The sequence below is a fragment of the Balearica regulorum genome, chromosome 1 (genome assembly GCF_011004875.1).
Source record: "Balearica regulorum gibbericeps isolate bBalReg1 chromosome 1, bBalReg1.pri, whole genome shotgun sequence".
NCBI classification, from domain to species: domain Eukaryota; kingdom Metazoa; phylum Chordata; class Aves; order Gruiformes; family Gruidae; genus Balearica; species Balearica regulorum.
The window spans coordinates 8,728,416-8,752,576 of NC_046184.1; the positions used below are offsets into that span (position 1 = coordinate 8,728,416).

At 41.9% G+C, this 24,161-nt stretch overlaps 1 protein-coding gene across 3 annotated transcripts in view; it reads right to left on the bottom strand.

Moving 5' to 3' along the window:
• Positions 1-24,161, bottom strand: part of LOC104641010 (metabotropic glutamate receptor 3) — a 112,094-nt gene that overhangs the window by 47,686 nt on the left and 40,247 nt on the right. For all 3 annotated transcript variants that reach the window (XM_075770818.1, XM_075770735.1, XM_075770652.1), the window contains one exon: positions 3,001-3,604. In XM_075770818.1, the coding sequence (XP_075626933.1) occupies positions 3,001-3,498 (498 nt within the window). In that variant the 5' untranslated portion in view covers positions 3,499-3,604. The remainder of the gene's footprint in view (positions 1-3,000; positions 3,605-24,161) is intronic.

The window sequence follows — 24,161 nt, forward strand, 5'->3', positions numbered from 1 at the left end:
GACCAGAAAATAATTAAGCATTCTGCATTCTCTTGTTGTTTTTAGTCTCTGCAAAAAGTGCCTATCGTGCATACTGACTCAGTGGGGAAGGTGTTCATTGCTGATTTACCAGCAAATTCTTTTTTCCTTGGTGAAAGGATAATGAAAGAAGCAGAAATCTGACAGCAGGAGCATCATGATGTGATTTGGCAGACAGCTGTCCAGACAAAAATCTGGAAAGGGAGAGTGAAAAAAGGAGAATAAAAGGTATTGAAATACAACGGCAAATTCACAGGAGGAAAAAAAAAAAAAGCAGAAATAATTTCTTGTCTGAAGAGCTCAGCTTGGTTTATTTTAAGGCTAAGAAACCGCACTGTGGACTTTATGATGTTTACAGCTCTCAGGCAAAAGAGAAATGCTTGGCAGGGCTACATCTGGAAGCACCCAGCACCCTGAGTGCTGTCCGAAGGCGCAGGGAATGGGGATGCTCAGCCTTGCACATGCGTCTGCTGAAGTGGTTTGGCGTTCAGCAGCGGTGCAATTCCACTTGCTACTGGAGCTACTCTGTACAGGTGACTGTCTCTGAAATTTGGTAGTCTCTTCTTCTAGTGTGGCACCAAAATGTGTGACATGCCTGCCTACCTTTCTGGGAGGGACGGAAATATCTGTACCATTTCCGCAGCTGTAACTACTTTCATGAATGTGCCTTTTAAGCTACTACATGTCCTTTGGACTGAGAAACAGACTGACCACAAATGACTAGACCAAAGGTACAGCAAAACCACTGCCACCTCTCCACCAGTGGCATAGGGCAAGCATATGATGTTTCAAAATATTTTACCAGCCTTGAAATACTTGCAGCTCTGGGAATTGCTGAGGCAGAGGTGGTATCCATACAGAATTTCCTGATTTTTTCTAGTAATTTCTTGAACTCATTTAGTTTTTAGCATCCACAACAACCTGCCATTTACTGGTTTCACTTGATGTACCCTTTGTCTGATTGGAAGAGACAATGAATAATGATTTCCTTAACAGTTTGCATTGCCCAGGGTTTTGTAGCTATCGTTTCTCCTCTTCAGATGTCTCATTTCCAGCCCTGGAACTTACTTGTTCTTTGTGCTCCAAGTGATCAGACCCTTCCTGGTGAAGGATACATCCCTGCCGTGCTAGCTGGCCTACAGTGGGACAAAACCCTCCTAGTACGAGATGACTCAGGTTTGCTCTGCAGAAACTATTCTTCTGTGGCATGGGTAACCATTTGGCCACGTATTTCCTACTATGACTACACAGGCAAGTCACACACTGGAACATGAAAGGGAATAAAATCTAATTTGTTGAAATTTGTGCTCATGCACTTCTGATGGAAAGTGGCCTTGCTCCCAAGCTGATGGGATTTAATGCCTTGACAAGAGCAGGGGCCAGTTCCCTGATGCAATTGTGACTGAAATGAGCATTGGATGAACTCTTGGCCTGTTTATGAAACAGGTAAATGAAGCTGGGATGGAACACTTCTGTCACTGCTGGGATGGAACATTTTTCTCCTTTGACACTGATGCAGTGATTAGCACCTGTACTCAGTCTGGAAAAATCATATTGCTCATAGTAGTCCAGTGGCCTGCTTCAATCATGTCAAGCACTGTCAAGGCTTGGTGCCTTTGGAAACCTACAGCTGACCATTAGGAAATACTAGATGCAGGGTCTTAGCCCACCTGAATCTGGGTTTAAGACACCACTCGCTTGTGATTATGAGTGATGTGGACTGGCTTATTAAATTTAACCCAAACCAATGAGATATATGTAGATTTGGCAGCTTCAGTGAAGCTAGGGGGCATTTTTTCTCGTGGGTAGTGCCCACTGGCAGTGGTAGAGAACTTCAGGACATTCGAGGCTGCGCTGACATAGAAGTAACTACTCTGAAGAGGAGAAATACAGAATTTATGCTAAAAAAGAGGGGATATATGTTCTTCATGTTCATTTAATGGAAAAAAAATGCCAAGGATTTAAAGTTTTATCACTAATTTATAAAAAATGGTAAACCAAGACCAAAAGCAATCAGCATTTTGTTTAGCCCCTTCCAAATGAAACCAAGCATGCAATAAAACCATAGTTGGAAGGATATATGGAGCATTTAACCCACCTGCAACTTCACACCTTTGCAAGCCATTAAATACTCTCCAACACCCTACCGAGAACCTATTTGGGACCAATATTGTAAAACCAAAGCTGCAGTTACAATATGCCTGAAGGAGGGAGCAAGATATACTGAGGGCATCTATCTTCTGTGCTGGACTTGTAGCAGTGATTACACTGCATTCTGCCTGGAGACATTTCCTGGCAAAAAAAGTATTAGTATGTACTATATCAGGAAACAAAAGGAAAGACGGCAAATTTAGAATCTATTCAGAAATTTTACTGGCTGCGTGGAATATTTGAGACTTCGCTCACTGAAGTCAGCAGAATAATTTTCATTGGCCTCTGTGAGCTTAATTAGGCACTAAAAACTTGCAATTATTTGGTCAGGTGTAATTTAAGTTTCTGGCTAGTATGCCATTCTTACTTTATTTTAGCCTGGAAGTGAGATAAGGATTTGTTCTTTCATTTTAAATCTCTATTGTTTAAATGACAAATGTTATGTACATGCAGCATGGCAGGCATGACATATATTCAGAAATATAGGTGGTATAATTATAACTGGTGTGAAAGCAGAGACCTGAACTTAGAGTTGTAAAAGTGTCATGAAATTCAAAGTTTAAAATAAATGCTAAGACTTCTGGAAACTTCAGATGCCCTCAGGATACACCACAGAGGAAGTGGATAGCTGCCAGAGTTTTAAACTACAACAAGTGTTTTAAAGGGTGAATCAAACTAATACAAATTCAATAAAAATTAGATACTAGATTGACCCCTAGGGTAAAGTGATCGAACTAAGACTTGCTTTATCGATAAACTTATGGAAGCAGTGGTTCTTTCACAGGAATTGCAGATGAATGATTCTCACCTGATGGGTCTCCCATGACTTACCTGTATGGAGACACTGCTATAGGAACCGCCTATGACTCCTGCAATGAGTAATGGTAAATTCTCTTGAATGGCATATGAGCCATCAGGGCACATATACTCTGTTTCATCCACTTTAGTCAAAGATGCCCTGACGAACTCCAAAGACTGTTCTAAGGCATACGTATCCCTGGAACATGTGTCCAAGATGTGAACTCCAAGCTTAATTCCTGGCAGTAAGTAGTTGTCTCTGTTGATTTCATCAATGGCAAACAACATCGCCTCCAAGCGCTGGATGCCTCTGTCTTCATTGATTCTCCCACATTCTTCTATCCCAGTGCCTTTTTCGTTGATTGGGAATAAGCCACCTAAGACCAGGTCTCCTTCTATCTTAATTTCCTTCCGTACAAAGCTGTGGTCACTTAGAGAAAGGAAAACTCCTTTCGAAAATAAAGCTAGCGCAAGGACTTGGAGTCTGGTGAACATCTTCATTGGTCCTGTTTTAGCAGCTCTAAGAAACATTGGTGGGAGCCAAAGTGCTCTTCAGTCCTTCTGATCCATTGCCAAATTGGAAGTGCTGTCCCACAAGCCAGTGAAGAACAGGCAAACAAGTCTTTCCACTGGACCTCTAAAGAAGAGATGGGAGGAATTAGAAAAAGCAAAAAGAGATGTGAACTGTTACAAAACTTTTATCAATAAAACATTAAAGAACAGTGTTAAGGGATTGCTGGATATAGAAAATAAGGAATTTGTCTTGTGTTCTCACAGAGCACCTTATTCGATTTGCTTCATAACTGATTACAGGCTAAGCATCTACTATGACAGTTGTGCACAAAGACCACAGACATATGAGGTGATATATCTGATGTTGACCACTGCTCAACAATGTTTTACATTTTGCAAGGACAGAGACAACTTCTGATATTTTTCTCATACCATCCTCTCTTATTCCATCCTCCACGCCATCCTCTCTCTCTTCTGGACACAGAGTCTTATGTATTCTCATTCTCTGTCTCCAGTGGCTTCCAGCCTTCCCTTAATAAAGTTGGGGGATTTTGGTGGGGGGTTTTTTGTTATCGCACTCTACTTACTATTCCTTCAACTATAGCATTGTCACAGTGTTATCTCCTTGCTGTTAATTTTTGCTGAATTAAGCATTTGGCCTTCAGACACAAAGTCTCTTGCTGAAGTCCCCCTACCCAGCCTTCCTGTACTAGCCTGCTCAGCTGGTGCAGACAATGGGAGGATGGGAGAAATCTCTTGGGGCTTTACCTCTATTTTGGCCTGTGACAAATGTTTGGAACATGGGAGAAGCCCTTTTTTACCAGGTGGGAACTGAAGGCTGTGTCTGTAATAGAAAAACAATCAAGTCTATGTCATACCATTTAACTGTTAATGTGTTCCCTGGGATGGTTTTGACTCAGGTCAGCTAGTGCTCTTCTAAACAGTGCATGGACCAGAGATCATTTCCAATAAACAGTTTTGATGTGATCACAGTGTTTTGGCCTTTTCATGCTGCTTGGCATCACCAACAGAGAATGGTCCATGGTCCATTTAGTTATTAGCACTGAAGTTCTGCAAGGCACTTTACTAAGTGACCTACCAAGGCTAGTTACTGTGTGGAGGGTCTGGAAATTGAACCTGGCTCTCCATCAAATGCCTTAATCACAAAATCATCCCTCCTTAAGGCACAAAAATATTGTCTTGCAAGCAAATTAAGTTAAATAAATAAATAAATAGATGAAAGAGAAAAAGAAGCTACATGACAAGGAGGAGTCTCGTACTTGATGCTTGCTTAGAGCATGAAAATGCTTACGGCTGGACTTGCTCTCTTTAATGTTAAACACACTTCAGTGCTCAGACCAAGGGGAGAACAGAGTAATGTATGTACTTAGGACATTATTTTATTCTCAGTAAGGTCAAGACAGTTTGCCAATGACCTTAAAAGGAGAAAAATCAAGCCTTAGACTAAAGATCATGTTGTAACAATTCTGTAACTAAATACACATACACAAAGTCTATTTATGCAACATAGATACCTGATTTGTCCATAGGCTCCTTGTCAATATCTCTTAAAATATGACAGTGGCTGTCTTGATCTCCAAATCCTCAGATAAATCAAGTGTGGTAATATTTAAATAGATCACATTAATAATTCATTCGTGTACTTACTTTTTCCTTAACAGACTATATATTATTATTGGAGTTGCAGGGTTATTTATAATTTAGAAACACTTAACACAAAGAAATAGGAATAAGAAATAATTAAGTTTTAACACTGAATGAAGGATGAGCATGCTTATTGCAAGGCAGCTGTTTATCCTGCTACAATTTCAATGTTGCTGTACCAAATTGTGTGAAAGGATAGATTTTTATTCATATTTAGTCCAACATTGTTCTCTCATAAATCAGTAATGTGTCAGATGCACTGCTAAAGGTTTTTCTCTGCAATCCTAGTAACGTGCATGTAGTCTGAGCTGCAGGCTGTCTCATCAGAATTTTCCATTCAGAAATAAGTGATATTTCAATGGAAAACAAGCTTCATCATCTCTCAGTGATCTATAAGTAAGCTAGTTTGCTGATCACATGAAGTTTACTACGCAGGTCCAGAAAATATATTTTCTGGTAATGTTAGGAGGAGTAATGAAGTACCTGAATTCAGCAGTACTTTCTGTGTCAGACTTAATACTACCATTTACCAAATACTGTAAGTGTATACAGGGCATATCAAATGGTGATTCTATCCCATTGCTAATAATTATCAGGCAAAAAGGTGACATTTGTCACATAAATGGTTGTGTGGTTAATAATTCAGTTAGACCAACTTCCATTGTTCTCATCACTAATCCACTTTTTGGATTAAAACAGGACTTGGGATTTTTTTTTTTAATGCAATGTCCATCCTATTTACTTCTGTAGCTTTTGTCACCACTGCATCTCACCAAATATTCATACATTTAGCGTTACAACACTGGTAAAATATTTATTTCCCCCGTTTTACACTTGGGCAAAAAGAGGCACAGACCGATGAAATGAGGTTCTCAGAAGAGTCTAAGTTCAGATTTTGATTTGCTCAGCCCTCACAATCACTATCAATCTTTGAAAAGGTCTCTGCTTCCCTTCAGGAACTGAAGAACATGCTTTCAGCCATGCCCTCCACCCCCTGGTTCCCACTGAGGCACTGAGTCTGAAAAAGTTCCTGAGCAAGCTGGTCTCTCTTCCAAGCCTAATCCTGAATGATTTACCTAAGGTCATCAGCACAGCCAAGAATCAAACTTTGATCTTTTCCAGTGCTCCTCTGATAACTAACAATAAACTGCCCTTGTTTCCCATTGCTCCTTCTAGCTTTTATGTGAATCTTTTATAAGGTCATATTTAAACCAGCCTGTTTTCAACAGCTGTTCAACACTACCAAGAACAACTAATTTTGCTGAAGAAAAGGCTTGTAATGGGGTCCTCTATCTAAAACCTACCCGGGACATGCCTAGAGCTACAGTGGATTTACCCTGAACGGCAAAGAGGCTGTTCTCATCCCCCTGACTCCTTCATAGCCTCTGGTTTCTGCAAATGGCTTCACCCTCCACGTTGTATCACACCTGTATCTCAGGGATCTATGTGTCTCTTATATGTCAGCAATAAAGGCTAGAAAGGTACGGAAAAATATTTCAACATTGCACGTAAAAAGCGTATATGTGAAATGAATGATGCTATAGAGAGAACTGATTTTCCCTGCAAAGAATGCAAAAGATTTCTATATTTGGTAACTTAATCTCGTTACAGTGGGCCTGCTGAGGGGAACCAAAAGCAGTCATGGCACAGCAGAGGATCATTCCCAGCAGAAGTCAAGGAGTAATTGGCGAAGGTGAGGATTGGGAATAGGCATGACCATTTCTCTGCTTCTTCCTTGCTGCTTTGTGCTGAGAGCACCGATCTGAAGATGTCCAGGGATATGAAGGGAGGATATGGTGGGAACCTGTATGATCCTACTCTACCTGGGGACACGCTGCTTGGTAAGGGGTGCCCATGGGTGGGGGAGTGGGCACCCATACCAATCATCCTAGCCTCTCCACTTGACAATTCCTGTGAAACTGAGCTTTTCATAGAGGCTTTGAAACTCTAGGGACACACCATGCATGCAGAGTCCTGCTTTCCAGGGAAACATGATCATCCTATCTCACATGGTCAAATCCTTTATTTATAAATGAGAGACAGTTATCAAGAACACAGCTTTGGGTAGTAAATGTGCTTCTCTCCTTCTACAGGCTCGGTAGCCTGTGCACCACTGCCCATGTCGTGGCATCACAGTGTCCTGCAGAGGAACAAGGGTGCTGTGCATGGGTAGGTGAGCGGAGGCATGAATGCGAAGGCTGATTTGTCAGGGGAGGTTTCCCCTTCGGGCTGTGAGGGAGGGATGCTTCCAGGAGCAACGGCTTCTCGGCAGTGGGACTCCTGAAGGAAGCTGCGAGGCAGATTTGGGTGGCCGGTGAGCAGCATCACTATGGTGACACTGAACAGACAGCTTGATGTGAAGAAGGGAGGTTATTTTAAAGCAGTTTGCAATGATGGGCTAGCAGCTCAGTTTCTCTCCTGATCTCTCATGCACCTCCCACATGCTTTCTCTGCAGCTTGCATAACTCACGACTATATATACAAACATTTTGTACCTATTCCAGGCTAATACAGCCCATATTCCTCTCCTTAATTGTGGTGCAGGTAGCACCCCAGGCTCGAGGTTTGCCATTACCTACCTAAAGTGATTTCACTACACTAACCACACCAGTTTGGCTTTGCAGTACCTTCTTCTACTAAAAGCATGTTTCTGGGACGTTTCAATAAGAAGTACCTGTTGGTCAAGCTGCAATTATTTATTTTTTCATTTGTATTTAATGTTTTAACTCCAGCTACAGGCAGGGTTATATTGTTCAAGGTGTTCTGTTAATATAAAAAATTTGTACACTCCAGCCCTATAGGCTTTGGATCCCTGGTGGAAACAGATGTAGAGCCTAGGTGAAAAACCAATCCAAATATCAAAATGAAAAATAAACAGAAATGGGCAGAAGGAGAAAGGTTTCCATGCCTGGATCAGAAGGCTTCTGCCAGCACTTCCCTATGTGAACTTGAGCCAGCAGCACTCGGCTTGTCAAACACCTTCTCCTGGCACCCGGAAACCCCTTCTCTTTCCACCAGCAAAGGTCCACAGGGGAGAGTTACGTCTGCTCTTGTGGGACACTGTCAGCACTTCCCTCAGTAAAAGCAACTCATTCTTTTGTGTTAAATGGCAGCTGTGCTGCTGTTGTGGAAAATACCCTTGCCTCTTGGTCTGAATAATCAGCTTTGGTGGGCTATTTCTGTGCCTGTAAAAAGTTGACTGCACAAATCCAGTATTTCTTGGTGCAAGTTTGCTTATTTACTAAGGATGTGCACAGTCTTGTTTCTGTGAAAGCAACTAGAATGAGAAAGAGGATGTCTGGGTTTTCCACATTCAGTATGCCATTGATATAATTCTGAAACAAAATCTGTTTTTCCTGGCTTTCTTCCAGGGCTATATTCACATGACAGCTTTGGTCTTCCGCAGGCTTTCTGTTTGCAGCTCACAGAGTAGCTCCCCCTCTGCTATCAGTTCAGGGTTCAATTCTTATTAGGCTAAGTTTCTTTTCAGTCTATTTTTCTAGGTGTCAAACTCCAAAAAAAAGTGCAGTTGAATCTTTCATTTAGCCAGGTGACTTGTAAATGGAGTATGATTGTTAATACACCAATGATGATTTTGCTGATACCTTCCACCATATCAATATCAATGGTTGGCATTGGTAGTCTATCCAACAGTTGTAAACTTTCCAATTTTCCACTTATAATGTTAAGGTTGAAATGAGAAACTTTACTGAGAGCTGAGGCACCTCAGATCTCCTAGTTAGTTTTCAAAAACATTAACTAGCAAACGGGACAATCTACATGAGTGGGCTAAAACTCTGGATGCTTTTCCCCTCATCCCTGCCATGTTCTATATCCTAAATTCCCCCACATTTGTTCTCCTTTGCAGTATTTTGCAGGGCTCATTTGTTTACCCAGCTTCCTGAGAAAGGATGCAACAAGAGTTGACGTGGGTGCTGGAGAAGATTATGTTTAGCTTTATTGTGGGTGGCTCCTTCTTGGCAGTCATAGATTTTTTACTGCATTATTCAGGACTACAATGTGATACTGTGGTGCCTGGAGCCATATGTCAACTTGGTATCACCTACCACCCTTAGTAAACTTTCTATGGAGGAGGACTGCTCAGTGGAAGGTCACAGGGGAGGTTCCCCACGCCTGTGCTCTTGCAGTACATTACAACATGGAAATTAATAGTTCCATCAATGTATCTGCCTCCAAGGACACCCCATCAGTGAGATATCTTTCCCCAAGCCCTTGCTGTGCCCTACAAATCTTATTCTAGGGAAGCAGATTTCTAAAATAATTCCAATTTTGGCTCAAAATTCTGGCGTATCTTTCAAGACTGAAATGACAAGGTGAATGCCATGATTTCTTTCTCTCAGAGATCATGGATAACTTGCAGAGTAGCATTGCTCATCCAACACATTTGGGACATTTATATGTGCTCTACCAGAACTTGACCTTAATGCCTGATGAGAACTGCACTGAAAGATATGCTGTCTCACTTTATTGGAAAACAGTGATGGACAAGCTTCAGCTTCCTTACCAATTATAATTAGAGATGCCGTCACCTCTGAAAAAGAAATATTTGTAAAGGAACCCAAGCCTTACGGTGACAGATATGCGGCAGGTACACAAATTGCTCACATCCTGATTCTGGCTGGTTGAAATCTGATAACTTAAATCAGGAAGTAAAAAAGAAAAAAAAAGAGGAAAAAAGTTGCAGAAAACATGGTGAGGTAGAGAAAACAAGTAAATTTCTTCCATGGAAATGGAGAAATTTCCTTCATGAAATGTTAATCGGGTGCTGACACATAAATTTGCTGAAAATGAATCAAAGTACTTTAAATTTCAATTGCTGGCTGTTATATCTCAGATTTTAATTTTTTTTCTTTCCTTGGGAAAAAATTACAAAAATGGTTTTACAGCTCAGTGATTTTGTGCCTTTCATTTCAATTTGGAAGTCCATACATGAAAAACATTAATTAATACAATTACCACTGCCAGCAGCATGACAGTACAAGCCATATAAGTTCATCCCATGTCTAGCATATTGTAGAAGAGGTTGAAAAGCCCTGAAAAATTAGGGGCAATTTCAATATAAAGAATGACATGCAAAGCAAGAGAGAATATGACAGTGTAGAAGGACCCCCTTTCCTCTTAAAATACAAACTTCTGTTCCATTACTTTAGAATGAGAAGGAAAAAAAATCAGAACATTGCATTACTGTTTGTACTGTGTTAGCATCAACAAGTGATGCTTTATGTTTTCTACAATGTCAACATACAACAGATGCCCAGCCCTTTCCTCTGAGATCTATGATATATCCATCCTGTTTCAAAAACAGAATTTAAAATATTAATCACACAGGAAAACAGATGTCTCTGACGTGATACTTTTGAAGTTTCTACTTTTAAAGGATTCTATAGATTAGAACAAGACCTATTAATTTTGCTTGGTGAGGAACAAGGAGCCCCTGAAGATTATTGGACATTAACTTGGTGTGGAAATATGGGTCTTTGCTACTTGTTACATCAAATAAACACATTTGGCACTGACTGAGTCCTGTGGTAAGTTTGGTCTTAGGAAACAGAGCTGCAATGAGCAGACCACCAGAGCTAGAGATCTGGGTCAGGCTGTGCAGTCTCCTAACTCGTTAGAGTTTCTTCCGTACTTTGACAATAAGTATATTCAAGTGTATTGAGAAGTCCAGCCATGAGCCTGAGGCTTTGCACCATCTGGACAATTTGTGGTGTAATGATCTTGATGTAATGCAGGGTTAGACCTTTGAAAGTCCCACCATCTTCCCGTCTGTCTTTTTTGGACTGAGCTGAATCCTACTGCTTTTTATCCATCTGCTTATTTCTTCCAGGCATTGGCGACAGCTGAAAGCACACCAGCAGAGACAGCAACGAACAGACAAGTGCTGTCTGCTTATTGATTGCGTGTTAGTCGACTTTAGTCTCAGTCTCCCTGTGTGGTCCCAGAAAGACATGGAAGAGGAAAAGTGGGAGTGTAAAGACAGTGGAGACAAAGGAGCAGCTGGCTTCTGTGACCTGTGGATGTCACAGCAATTATTCCTGCTAGGTGGTGCAAGGACACCATTGCCATGCTGAGGTCAGCAATGTCAAAGGCTGGGGAGAGAGGTAATGGCATAAATTTGGAGCAGTCCTGCACAAAGCAAACCGTGACATTTTCAGCTGCATGTCCTGGGATCAAACTTTTAGCTAAGAGGAGCTTAACACTTGTGCTTCATGCAAGTCAAGCTTAACTAAGTGAAGTTAACACCAACCTAAGTATAACCCCCCCATGTAGTATCTGTGCATTTAGTCTCTGGAGAAGTATTTAGCCTTTCCCTCTTATTTGATTCTTCAGCATCTATTTTTTTCTGCCCTCACAGACCTCATTTCTCTCTTGTGCTCATAATCACTTTTCAGCTCTCTGCAACATCTGCAGGGTTTTTCTTGGGCCCAGATTGCTCCATGAGTTTCTGCCCGCGCTCCAGCTGAGGTGCTCTGCCTGCGCATTCTTGGCTGCCTCCGAATGGCATCAGCGCGAGCTGCCAGATTTCACTCTCATCACTCCTCTGCCAAGACATTTCCCTCATGTTGTGGCAACATGGCCAAAATATGGCTGAGCCTTTGCATATGTGGAGGGCAGAGAGTCCTGTCTCACTATTGCTTCTGCTGAGATTCAGCCTGGCTGCCGGCACAGCCAGCCTTAGAGTCATACAGGCCTTGCAAAGCAGCTAAGCATGCACCCTTTCTCTTCTCCCTCTGTAGGTGGGATAACTTCTGCTGCCACCTCGTCTGCTCTAATGGGACCCTATCCTGGCCTGCATCCCTAAGTGGCATTCAAACCTGGCCTGGTGCCTTCAAATCGTTGGTCAGGATAGGGGAAATTTGACTGGAATAGTCAAGGTGATGGCCAGCAGTGGCCAGAGACGCCTCCAGGGCTCCTTGTTGTCCCCCCATGACTTAGTCATAGGTCAAATAAAAACCTTCCCAGACTGGTGCTCCCATCCCTGTCTGGTCAGCGCTGTATCTCCCAGCTTGCCACAGCAGTACAAAACACTCAGCTGGGAATTTTCCAAGTTAAGATAGTTTCTCTCATTTATCAAGGGAGGAAATATTTCTCCCTCTGACATATGCACTGGAAGAGCTTCAGAGCAGGAGCTGTTGTGTTGCCTGTGGCTGTTCAGTGCCAAACTCTGTCTCATCAGCACCGACCATATACTGGTGAAATTCAATCTAACTTCCATACTTAGCATATGGCAACGTTTTAGGCACCTTTGACTTCCCCCAGGAGAATCTCCTGCCTATTCTGAGTTAAGAAAGACACAAGGTGTCTCTGGAGACCTCCAAAGGCACAAAAACCTTTCTAATGAAAACTTAGGCACTTGCTTTCGGTGGACTAGTTCACCTATCATCTACAATATGAGATCCAGGTAGGTGCCTGATTACACGAACAGGGTCTCACCTACCAGTCATATGTCTTGTGTTCTTGATAACAACACAAAGCAATAGAAAAGAATCAAATGGGGAAAGGCTGTTCAGGTTTATGAAAAAAGGAAATAATTGTTTAGCAGTGGATTGTAGCTATTTGCTACTGAGTTGCTGGTTTTTGGGTTTTTTTTTTAACATAAAAGGATTAAAAATTTAACAACAGTAGCCTCTCACAAAATGATCCTTCCCCCCCCCGCCCCCAGCCCAGACTGGTAACTCGTCCATCACATAAATGTTACCTCCAGGCTACAGCATTCAGCAGAGTGTGAAATCACAATTAACGGAGCAAGTGTTTTGTAAGTGAGCAGAGACGGCTGCAAATTACATCCTGCTATTAGCTGATTTTAGAACAACGTTGTTGAACAGCTTCATGATTACTGGGCTGTGGCGTGTATTAAAAAACCATTAATAAAACATAATTGATTGTGAATTGTGCTTACTGCTTTTACAGTTTTAGTCACAAATGTCACAGAAGTTTACTGGAAACAAAAGCTGCCCTCAGCTATCTACAGGAACAGGACTGTTCTAAAAATTTAACTGAACTTGATTTGCAGCTGTTGTAAATCAGCAAAACTACTGAAACCTGTGGGTTTTGCTGACTTAGAGATCCTCTTTGTGTTTTTCTTTTCCAGTCAGCAAGGAAAGGTGTGAGACTTGCCTTGCCTCTGCCAGCAAGTACCCCTGGGAACTTGATGGGAACAATATCCTCAGTCTCTCAGACCTGCCATTCACTCGGCTTGCCCGTAGAAGCAGGTAATATCACCAAGAGGGAACAGGAGCTGGTGGTTTCTATTTGCTCAGAAACAAGCAACAATATAGAGCTATACTCAGAAAACACTCACATTTATCTCTTTCTTTTGGGCCCAAAATTATTTTCAGACCTTAAATAGTGTGTTCTTACAGGAACCCAGTAATGTGTAATTCTGATCTACGACCCTGTGTGGGCTCATGGATGGACAAGGTATGCCACAGTAAGTTTATGGCTACATTTTTTGAACTTGGATGCCCAGCTGTGAATTTATGAACTTTAAAAAGGCCATTCACAATCAGTCTAATCTGGGACTTTGACAGAATTCTGGTCCCAGTCAGTGATGCAAACTGCTTGTTCTTCTGTATCAGTTAAGGCCATGGGGACCTAAAACTCACTCTCAGGCTGAGAATTCCCAAAGCACTTAACTTCAGGCACTGCTGCCTTTGCTGATCAAGGTGATGCCTAACTCCACTTATTAGCCAAATTTAGTCAGAGGAAGACTAAACTCTGCCAAAGTCCCCAAGGAAATATGCTCAGGTAAGTGGGCAGGATCTTGCCCTAGCTGTAGGTATTTAAGCCTATACAGTTTTCTCATCCCCCAGAGACGTAGCATAAAGTGAGAAATAAAACCCAGGAGTTCTGACTCTGTCTTGCTGTGACCACCATAAATCCTAGTGCTAAGAGTGCAGAAATATCTTAGAAGAGGACCTAAAATGAGGTAATACAAAACCTGCATTATTTATTGACTTTTTGGCAGCCTGTGCCCTGCCAAATAAACTAGTATAAACACTGGGAGTAGATTGCTGAAAAGCATGTCCTGCTAAAGAGCTAGCAGTGAGGTGTTTTGTGTGGTGTGGTTTTGGTTTTTTTAAGTAAAAATAAACCTGTGAAAGAAAATTTTTCCTGTTTGTGCAAAGATGTATCCCACAAAGGCAGTAACAAACATGCCTCATCCTGACAGAGGCAGTGAATTCTACCAGTATGAAACCAAATATAAGTCAGTCACGGCTCAGGCTCATTTGTATTTTGGACCCAGCTATTTGCAGTTGAAAGTGCATCCTGGAACAAACACCTCCGACCTGCAGCAAGTCAGTCATTTTTCCATATCCTCTGTCCATCCCTCAGATCTGGTGTAAGCTGTTTGCTTGGCTCCTTTCATGCAGCTCCACAGCAGTGTACCTACATGCATATGTATTTTTTTACGTGAAGAGCCAGACCCTCACATCCCCAACACGCTCACTGCCTTCTCTTGATCTAGATGGCCATCACTATGGCAACAACTGCTTAACTCAAAATTTAGAGAGGCACTTAGCGCAAATTATGAAAGAAGAGATGCAACAGTGTTTTGTGTAAAGCCACAGTTTGATGGCCTGCCGTGGCTCCAGTCGCCGATCGCTCCAGGACACCCCGGGGACCTTGCCACCTGTGGTCTGGCACCTTCTGCTCAGCGTGATGCAGGAAACAGCTTTCTCTAACACTGGCTTTGTCTTTATTCTTCTCTGTGCTGCCAGTAAATGGTATTTCAGCCATCTGATCAGCCACAGAACTGAATTCGCAATCCGCCCAGCCTGGTCCTCAATACCTCTGCCAGAATACTTCATGGTCTGATAGCAAGAGGCGGGATTCCTTGCTAATGAAGGCAAGGAAAGATACAGGCCTGATTTAGCGTCTCTTGAACAGTACTAGTGTTCTGCATCAGCATGCCTGGCAGCAGATGAGGGGCCCAGCTGGGTTGTCGGACAAAGCACACTGCTTGTCTGTGACATTTCTCCTGGTGAGGAGTCGCTCATGATGCCAAATTTCAGACATGATGATAGAGCAGAGGAAGGGCCAACACAACATCTCAACAGTTCCTGGTGAATTTAGGGGGTAGCTGGTAACTCAGTCCTTCACTTACTTCTTGGAGGTTGGACTAGATGACCTTTAAAGGTCCCTTCCAAACCAAACTATTCTATGATTCTTTCTAAACCTGCACAAACTTTGTCCTCTGTTTTTATATATGGCCACATCTCATATAAGAAAAGATGAAAATGTCTGTATTCATTCTTTACTCTTTGGATGAAGAACACTAATTGATAAAAACTGCTCAGATTGGCCACTGGGCTCCATCTTAATAAAAAATTCTTGGGAAATCTTTTCCTCAGGGTCACTGGAAAAGTTCACGGGGGAGAAACCCACCCTGGACTGGTAAGCGTGAAGACCACATGTCTTCCCAAGGAACTCCCCACCTAGGAAAGGCAGGCTGTGATCTCACTCTGGGCATAGGCTGTACTGCAGGTTTGCTCTAGCCCTGTGAACTGCTGCAAGGTGTGGGACAGTGATTTAAGCTCTCTGTACCTCATAGTCACTGTTTACAAAGCACAGGGCTAAGAGACTTTACTGAATTAAGACTTGCTTTTAAGTTTGTGGAAATTGGGGTCTCCTGATTGACTTCACTGGGAAAACATGAATGCAGTAGCAGAGAGAATCTGGACCTTCATTTGTAAAGGGATTAGGAACAGCTGCACTGCGTGAGGCCAGCAATCCACCTTTCCTAGATCCTTTTCTGGCAGTGGTTAAAACTGGTGCTTATGAAAGTGAGCAAAAATTGTCAAGTGCGTTGTGCTACTTCCCATGAACATGCTCCCAATCTCCAACAACTTACAGCTCAGGATTTGCCTATGCTGGTTGTGATTTCTTGTGAATTTATTAGCCAGCAATAGATTTATCTTGTACATTTTTCCTTCAAACCCATGAAACTGTTAGCATCCATCAAATGACCTTCAGAGCTCTGAAATAGGATTCTGGAGCTTAGCTAGGAAAAATGCCTTTTTTCATGGTTAAAACACACCTCCTTGTTTCATCCTGCCCCCTTCCATCTTTGTCTGATGTCACCTCATTCTTGTACTGGGAAGGTAATATGCTTGGATGAAAATTAAGAGAGAGAAGGCAACTTCCAAAGTTCACCACTAAAACTGAATGTTCATATCTAATTTTGGACATCTAAAGTGATGTTCCTTGTTTGGTTTCCTTTCCAACGGATGGATGGAGATAGGAATCTCCAGGAACTCTCTACAGGTGCTGTGTCCACTGTGGAAAGCAGGTGTTAGGGTGAAAACAACCCTGACTTCACTGCCTCAAAGGCCTAAAGATAAGTAGGATCAATCTAGGTCTTAACTGTGCTCCTCACTTGAGGCAGACAGAGAGTTTTGGTCAAGGAAGAGTTAAAACTCGTTTGCCTGACTGTTTTTATAGAGGTTTATTATTTCTTGGAAGATACAGTCCACATTAGGGATGTACTCCTCTCTCACTCCAGGAAGAGTTAGATTTATTTTGGGAGGGCCAGGGCTGAATATTCTTTCTGTGTGGCCTGTGTGCCTTGAAAAAACAAGCTTTCTTGTTATTACAATTCTCATCACAATTTAAGATTAATACCTGTAGCCTAGATTTCACTGAGGCCAGCATGAATGAATAATAATCCCATTAAAGAATTCAGGAACCGGCCAAGATTCACTACTTGTATTTGTTAACAAAACTGAACCAGAGGTGAGGATTTGATTGCTTTGCTTGCACTTTCTGGCTTTGATTGCAGAGAAGCTCCATGTCTGCCAACATTTCTACTGACCACAGGAACACCAGCAGAACCGTCCACGCAGCAGTGGGTGCGCAATGAATGTTATTCTGTGATAATTACCCCAAATTCTCCTGTCAAACAGTGATTGAAAAATGTGAGCTGAGAAACCACAAGACCAGGTGCATGCGAAGAAAGTAGGTTAGGAATCATACATGCCAGATTGTGATCCAGGCTGCATTCCCCTCAAGGCCATATTCTTCTAGATCCACAGCTTATTCCACAGGGCAGAAGACGATGGAGAAGAGCAATCTCTGCAGATCATCTGTTCTTCCCATCGTGCAGACGAGTGGGGAGTGAATGTGTGGAGGGACACTCGGGCTGTGATGTTAACCCCTGTGCCAGTCCCATGGATCTAAGTGGAGAAGGAACCCTACATCACAGGTGACGATCTGTGGGGGTGCCTTCGAGCAAGGAGAAAAATCCAGAAGGAAATGGCAGCCCTGGCAGTGGCTCTGCTCCAGCGGTGGTGCAGCTGAGCCGTTGCTGAGCCTTGGGACAAATTCTGGGGGTCTCACTGGCAGCGCCTGGGCAGAGGGGAATTGTGGAAGGAGAACAAGCCCATACATATGAAGGAATTCTGAGGGGAAATTCACTAGTTTTCTAGGGCAGAATGGTAGCTTTAACAAAATCCTAGGCCTTTAAGCTACACAATGGTTTGCAGGGGAAATAGAACAGCAGTTCATAGAGCTTTAAATTAAATGACCTTATGTGCTTTTAGGACTATCACACTCAATTTGGCAACAAGCAGTGAAATACCTTCCCTCCAGGGCTCAGGCCCAGCTGCCTGGCTATGGTGCTGGCACACTTCTTCTCAGGAAAGCAAAATCAGTGTGGCCAAAATCCTCTGCCTTTTCCTATTACATGCAGGAATGAAAAACATACACGCAAAATGGAGGAGTCCTGTGAAAGCAGGTGAGCTATTTAAAATGGTAAATCCTATGATGTCTCTCCAATACAAAATGAGGACAATACTTGAGTAATAGCTTACATTTGCTTTGTCTCAGGCTACATGTTTTCAGCACATCCAAGTGGGTTGCAGAACAGACAGAGATGGTCAGTCATCCTGACTTAAAGGATTTCTCGTTGGCTTGGATAAGCTACTGAATGTGTGCTCTACTTGTAAGCTTTCCTCTCTAAAACAAGGCGTGAAATCTGAGTTTACTGAATTCAGAACCAAACTTCCATTGATTTCACTCAAACCCAGGCTATCCCTGGATGACACTTGGGTCCCAACTTGTGTGTTTTCTTTCTGATCTTGTATAAAGTCAGGGCATTTTATTTTTTCCAAGAAAGATACATTGTATGGTGGTTTCTAGCTGATATAAGATAGGTTACACCAGGAATATAGCCCATCTGAGCAAGGGAGCTTATTGAAACTCTATTTTCCTGTGGCTTTCTCCAGGGAGATTCTCTGGTGTCTGATAATGTGGCTGAGCTCACTCTCCAGCCTTTCTTTTTCAGTGGGATTTTAATCTTGTTCTCCATTCCTTTACTTGGACACCTTCCTTTCCTCAAAAGGAAACCTGTAACAAATTAATGTCTTTGAGATCTGTATTTTGTACAATTTTGTTGAAACTGGTTAGCATTCAAACTTTATTGGAATTGACAGATAATGTAATTGCATAAGCCCTATTTCCTCAGGAAACCAGCTATGAACACTCCTCTATCCTTGCGATGTCCCCAGTTCTAACGTTTAAATCTTGCTTATTGTTACATAAGTCAATAACACAGTTTTATTCCTGGAATTAGACAATTATAGGATGTGATCTGTCTAATATATTTTCAGACATTGTAATAGGATAAAATAAATTGAACCCAACCATATTTATTTCTCTCCACTGATCGAGAAGAGGGCCTGTGGAGCTGGAGAATGGAGTTTTCTGCATCGATTGAACTCTTTAGACTCCCATTTAGTCAATGAGGTCAATGTAGCCAAAAGAGGTTGGCATGCAATTCATTTCACCAAATGGAGACATCTATTTTAGGCTGAATCACACCCTGCACTCTATTGACTACATTGATGAAATCCACCTTAAGTCAGTTAGTTAACATGCAGACATCTACAACAAAGATGTCTAGATAAGATGGATTCCCCTTCATGCACTCTTAGCTTTTTGATATAGCTGAAGACTGGTCCCTCGTCACATTATTTGTATGTTATCAGACCTTGATAGCACCAGACCTTGTGCCTTAGCACTAAAAAGCACCTTCTGTGAGTAGGAGCAATACCATATCAAATAGGAAGAATTCACATTTTGAAAATCCATTCTTTCTATGGGTACTGTTTCAGCTTCATTCTGGAATCATTGATTTGCTGGCTTTGAGCTGTTTTCTTCATCAAACCCAGAGGATAAGCTTTTTTTTTTGCACAGCATCTTTCTTTCTTCTATCGCTAATGCTAGCTTATTCTTCAAATCTTATGTAAAGCTTTTACAGGAGAATACATCTGTGATATGGTCTTTGGCTTGGTGGTTTTTTTTTTTTTTTAAATATGAATAAACTGGAAGATTGTCAGTGTCTTTTGCGGATTATCTGTGTTCCAGCCCCACTTACAGGAAAATGCAAAGTCGATTAAACCCCACCAAGTGTAATAAATATGTTTTTTGATTCTGTCAGCATGGCTAAAGATGAAAGCTAATGGCAAATCCGTAATACAGTCAGACAGATCAAATGATCTATCAATCTATAAGCTTGCATTCATGACAGATAAATGCTCTTATTTTTACAGCATGCCCCAGTTAGTCCAGCATGAACTTGGTGAGTTAACTTTGTAGGATGCTTGCATGTAGGAAGTTTGCTTTTTACACTAGGATTGCAAATGCTAAAAGTGCCATTTCTTCAGTCTGTGAACTGTTCCCTTCACTGATCACTGCTCAGCTCAGTCCCCCAGCAGCTCTCAGACATATCCCACTCCTTGTTCCCAGCTGCGATCTCCTTGTGTTCCTCTTCCAAATCTTCCCCTTCTTCACACTAGCAGCCTCTTTCTCCTAAGTTATTTGTACACTGTAAGACACTTTGGATGGCCTTAGCATTTCTGTAGCATTTTTTTATTTATTTTTTGTTTCATTCTACCTGACTGTGCTGACAGCAGAGAGGAGAATTCTAGAGGTCAGCCCTACCATGGCTGGCTGCTGAGAACAGCAATTGCAGTAAAATCCTGGCTTTGCCTCTGTGCTCTTGTCGTTCTCTGCAGGGATAAGCGGGTCCCAAGCAGCCACTGTGAAGTAATGCAACATCCTTCTGTATTTTGTGGGATTATTCTGGGTGGCACTAGAAGAGCTGAGAGGCTCAAGTGTTTTCAGGGAGGACAGACTTTTTAAAGGCTTCAGTCACTGGTCTCTTAAGAAGGTTTTCCTGAGTATGTGTAAGCGGTGATTATGTTGAAGGGCTGGTAACAGCCCAGCTTCAGGATATTCTCAAAGGTTTAGAAAAGTCTCGACCAAAAGACTCTTGTGCTCACTCTTAGTGTCCTGCTTCAAAGCATAAGCAACTGCCATTACTTTTTGAAGAAAAGCTTCCTAGAATTTTTTTAAATTGCAAAGCAGCAGTCCTTCCATCTCCATTTGTACTTACACAATTCCTGGCTGAAACTTTCTGACACTCAGCACACTCTTGGCTCACCTTAACTTGAGCCTCAAGCAGACCACACCCTACATTTCCATTCAACTAGGGCTCAAGAGAGCCAGATGTTTGACAAATTTAGCAACAGGCATCACTGAAAGGGTCTCTTACACTGAGAGAAAATGCATACATTTTTCAAGCTGAATTCAAGAAGTTGTTTCAATTCCTGAGTCAACATCTGTTAGAGTCAACATGAGACCTTTGACTGGCTCCAGTGGTTCATTGAGTCAGGAGCATTATAGACTCAAACTATGAGTTCTCTTGTACAAACAGACTGTTTTGAGCTAGGACTGTAATCACGGGGAATAAAACACTGTGTAATGCAATGGCCAAATTAAGTACCAGTGAAAGGGACTCTGTTTGTGTCATCATAGTTAGCTTGTTGATGGACCTGGCCCATTGTTAGCATTAAAACCTTTTTGTTCTCTTGTTCCAGCTATTCAGAATTATTCATTCATCCTGAATGAATATTTTGTGTTTAAACTGAATTTTAGGACCTTATTTAGAAACACTTAAGATCTTAAATTAGAGTGTAATGTGGGAAGGCATAGAAATGAAATACAAAGATCCATAATTTTTCAAGTGGAAAAATTAAATTCCTCCTTCCTTCCCTCTCTTATTTGATGCATCTAGTATAAAGTATATTGAATTTGAATAGGTGTAGTAAGAAAGTCAGAGAGCTTTAATAGATATCTGCATGTGATGTAGAGCTGGATCTTGTCTTCAGGTATATGGACACACCTGCATTCACTGTCTGGGGCAGGAGCTTATCTGACACATATGCAAGTGAACTAATCAATTTTCCCAGACGCATGCTGGTGCCCCTGAGTGACTGCTGCAAGTGTGGGTAGGCCCCCATTGTAAACATATTGAATAAAGGAACAAACAGATCTGCAAGATGAGCACATGGACCATATTAACATGAGTATTCGAGGTCCATATAAGTACACCAATTGATTATTTTAATTTCTGCTAGAAAGTGCAACTTTCTCTGTTGATACTTAAATGTCTACAAGACTAACTTATGAATTTGTTCCTGTTCATCTATTGCATCTCAGGACCCACGGAGAAGAAATTAAAAACTCATCAGCTGGCCAGCACGGTGGCTCAGAGCTTTGATGCTTTCAGCTGTTAAGCCTGCTGTTTCAGAGAACCCATTTTCAGCTTGTAGATCTGCTGCTCGAATCAATGTGCTGATGTTTGGTTGGAAGCAATACAGTTCCAGACAGGGTTAGCAATTTATAAAATTTCCATCAGCCTAAGAGTAGCACTGAGCATGTATATGTATGCATTCATGTGGGTTTTCTGGCTGCTTTCAGCATTCGGAAAACAATTACAGGAGAGCATTAGCCGTGCTTCAGTGCATACCGTGAGTCTAAAGTGATGGCATGATCTTCACTCAGGGACTGTTACTATCCTGGATAGCTCAGCAAGGCAACAGGGAAGTAAACCTGCAACAGACCTCATTTTCCTTTGGTTACTTCTCCTACACTCAGAAATATTTTTTCATGGACTTGTGGACAGCTCTCTCCTTTTCACTAGCTGAACTAATAAACACGAATATTTTGTACTTCACCACCACGTACAAATCCCTTTATGACTGGGGATAAGTGTCATCCCTGTATTTTACCAATGAGAAGCTATGGAGAAAACAAAGTATGGTGTAAATCAATGGCAGAAGCAGCAAAGATCATTTCTTTCCCAGTGCCAGAATCTAAGTCTCAGAGATCATCAGTGTCTAAGAACAATGAAGAGAACAAGCAACTAGAGGCAGTGGGATATTACCTTCAGTACAGCCCAGTCCATACACAAGAAGTGGTTCCTGAGTGGTTCTTGTCATAAGACTGATATGACTGTAAAAGTAGACACCATTTAGGGTACCAAAATTCTTTTTCAGGGCTTCATTATCCAAAGCTTTTTTTTTTTTTCTCCCCAAAACATTCTTTTTACAAATGTTGCCTTACTTAAATTAGACCACTGTAGCCACAATGCTAACCCTTTACAAAGCTATTTGTCCAGAAAGTTGATGAATTTCAGTGGGGAAGTGACTGCATAGCCAGTAGCAGAACCAAGAGTCAAGAGCTCTACAACATTAGATCAGAATGACTCAAAATGCCCTGAATATTCTTTTTTTTGTTTGTTTTGTTTATGAGAAAGAGAAAATCCTGGCATTTTCTACGGAGGTGTCCTTCAGCATTTTTTGACTTTATGACAACCTGTAATTTAAAGACTGACTTCCCCAAATTTCTTAGGAAAAAACTCATGTACACTCCATATGTCCTGCAGTCAACTCATTAAAAACCATGAGAATTTTTTTAATTTGCTTTGGGCTTACAATATGATAGACAAAATCCACTTCCATTTGTTGGAAGGGCACCAGTCTAGTAAATAAAACAGTGTACTGAAACTTGGTTTCAGTCTCATCTCTGTCTTTGGCTCACCTCTTTGCGCTTATATAAAATAGGGATAGCATTACTTTCTGACCTTGCGGTTTTGTCTTAAGAATTAATGTTTGTGATGTGCTATATACTCCTCCAGCAAATAGTATAGCCTTATCAGTGAGTACACTCTGTTCTTCTTTGCATGGAGGTAAATTAGGTATGCCTCTGGTGGCAGCAGAAATTTGGCCAAACTGGATAACAACATGAATCCCATCTTCTCCAAGCTTCAGCCAGATTTCATTCAGCTGGCAACATCCCTCAGATCTAACTTCAACATCGTGACATACCTTGTAAGGAAAGATTTTTTCCTGGGTTGTGAGAGACTATTTTAGTAGGTTGAGCAAGAACTGGGAGCACACACCCTGGTACTCTCTCTGGAGATACTCTCCAGACCATTACACCTCCTGCACCCTCTGAACGGATTGATGGAAGAGCAATTAAACAAGGCATGTGGGGTCATCTCTGTTGCTAGCATGTAGAGAAAAAGTCATAAGCTAGCCATCTTCCCAGGGCTCCCTATCATTTCTAGGCACATGTAAGTTCCTTCACAGGATTTTGAGAGCAGCTGGGTCTGGCTCCTGCTCCAACATGCTTTCTGGAGAGCCTTTCTAATGGCTGTAGGGGAGTGTACCGTGGCCAGCTGAAATACGAGGGTGTCAACAACCTCCACTGAGCTGAGTCTAAATTACTCTGGGATAGAGCCACTGGCTTAGACAGACAGCATGTAGGCAGTGGTGCTTGGCAGGCTGACACTGCTTTCTGAAGCCAGCCTTCATCTTGCAGTCATAAACAGGGTGTTTCTGGGAAGTCCTCCTCACTGTACTGAACATAGCAGCCTACAGCTCAGGGTGGAGCCCACAATGTGCTGGGGGATCTGGACATTGAGGAAGCCCTCTCCCCAAACAACCCTTAGTCTGTGACCCCCCCTGTCATGACAAGCATCAGCTAAAACCACAGCACACACCATTCTGGCAAGCATGAGTTATTATTGATATTAATTATTCCTGTAGTTCAATTTTATTTGATAATTGACTTGCATATGTGTTCACATTACTGTGCCCTTTTACTCCAACACTTAAACACACTCAAAGGGCATACTATAAATA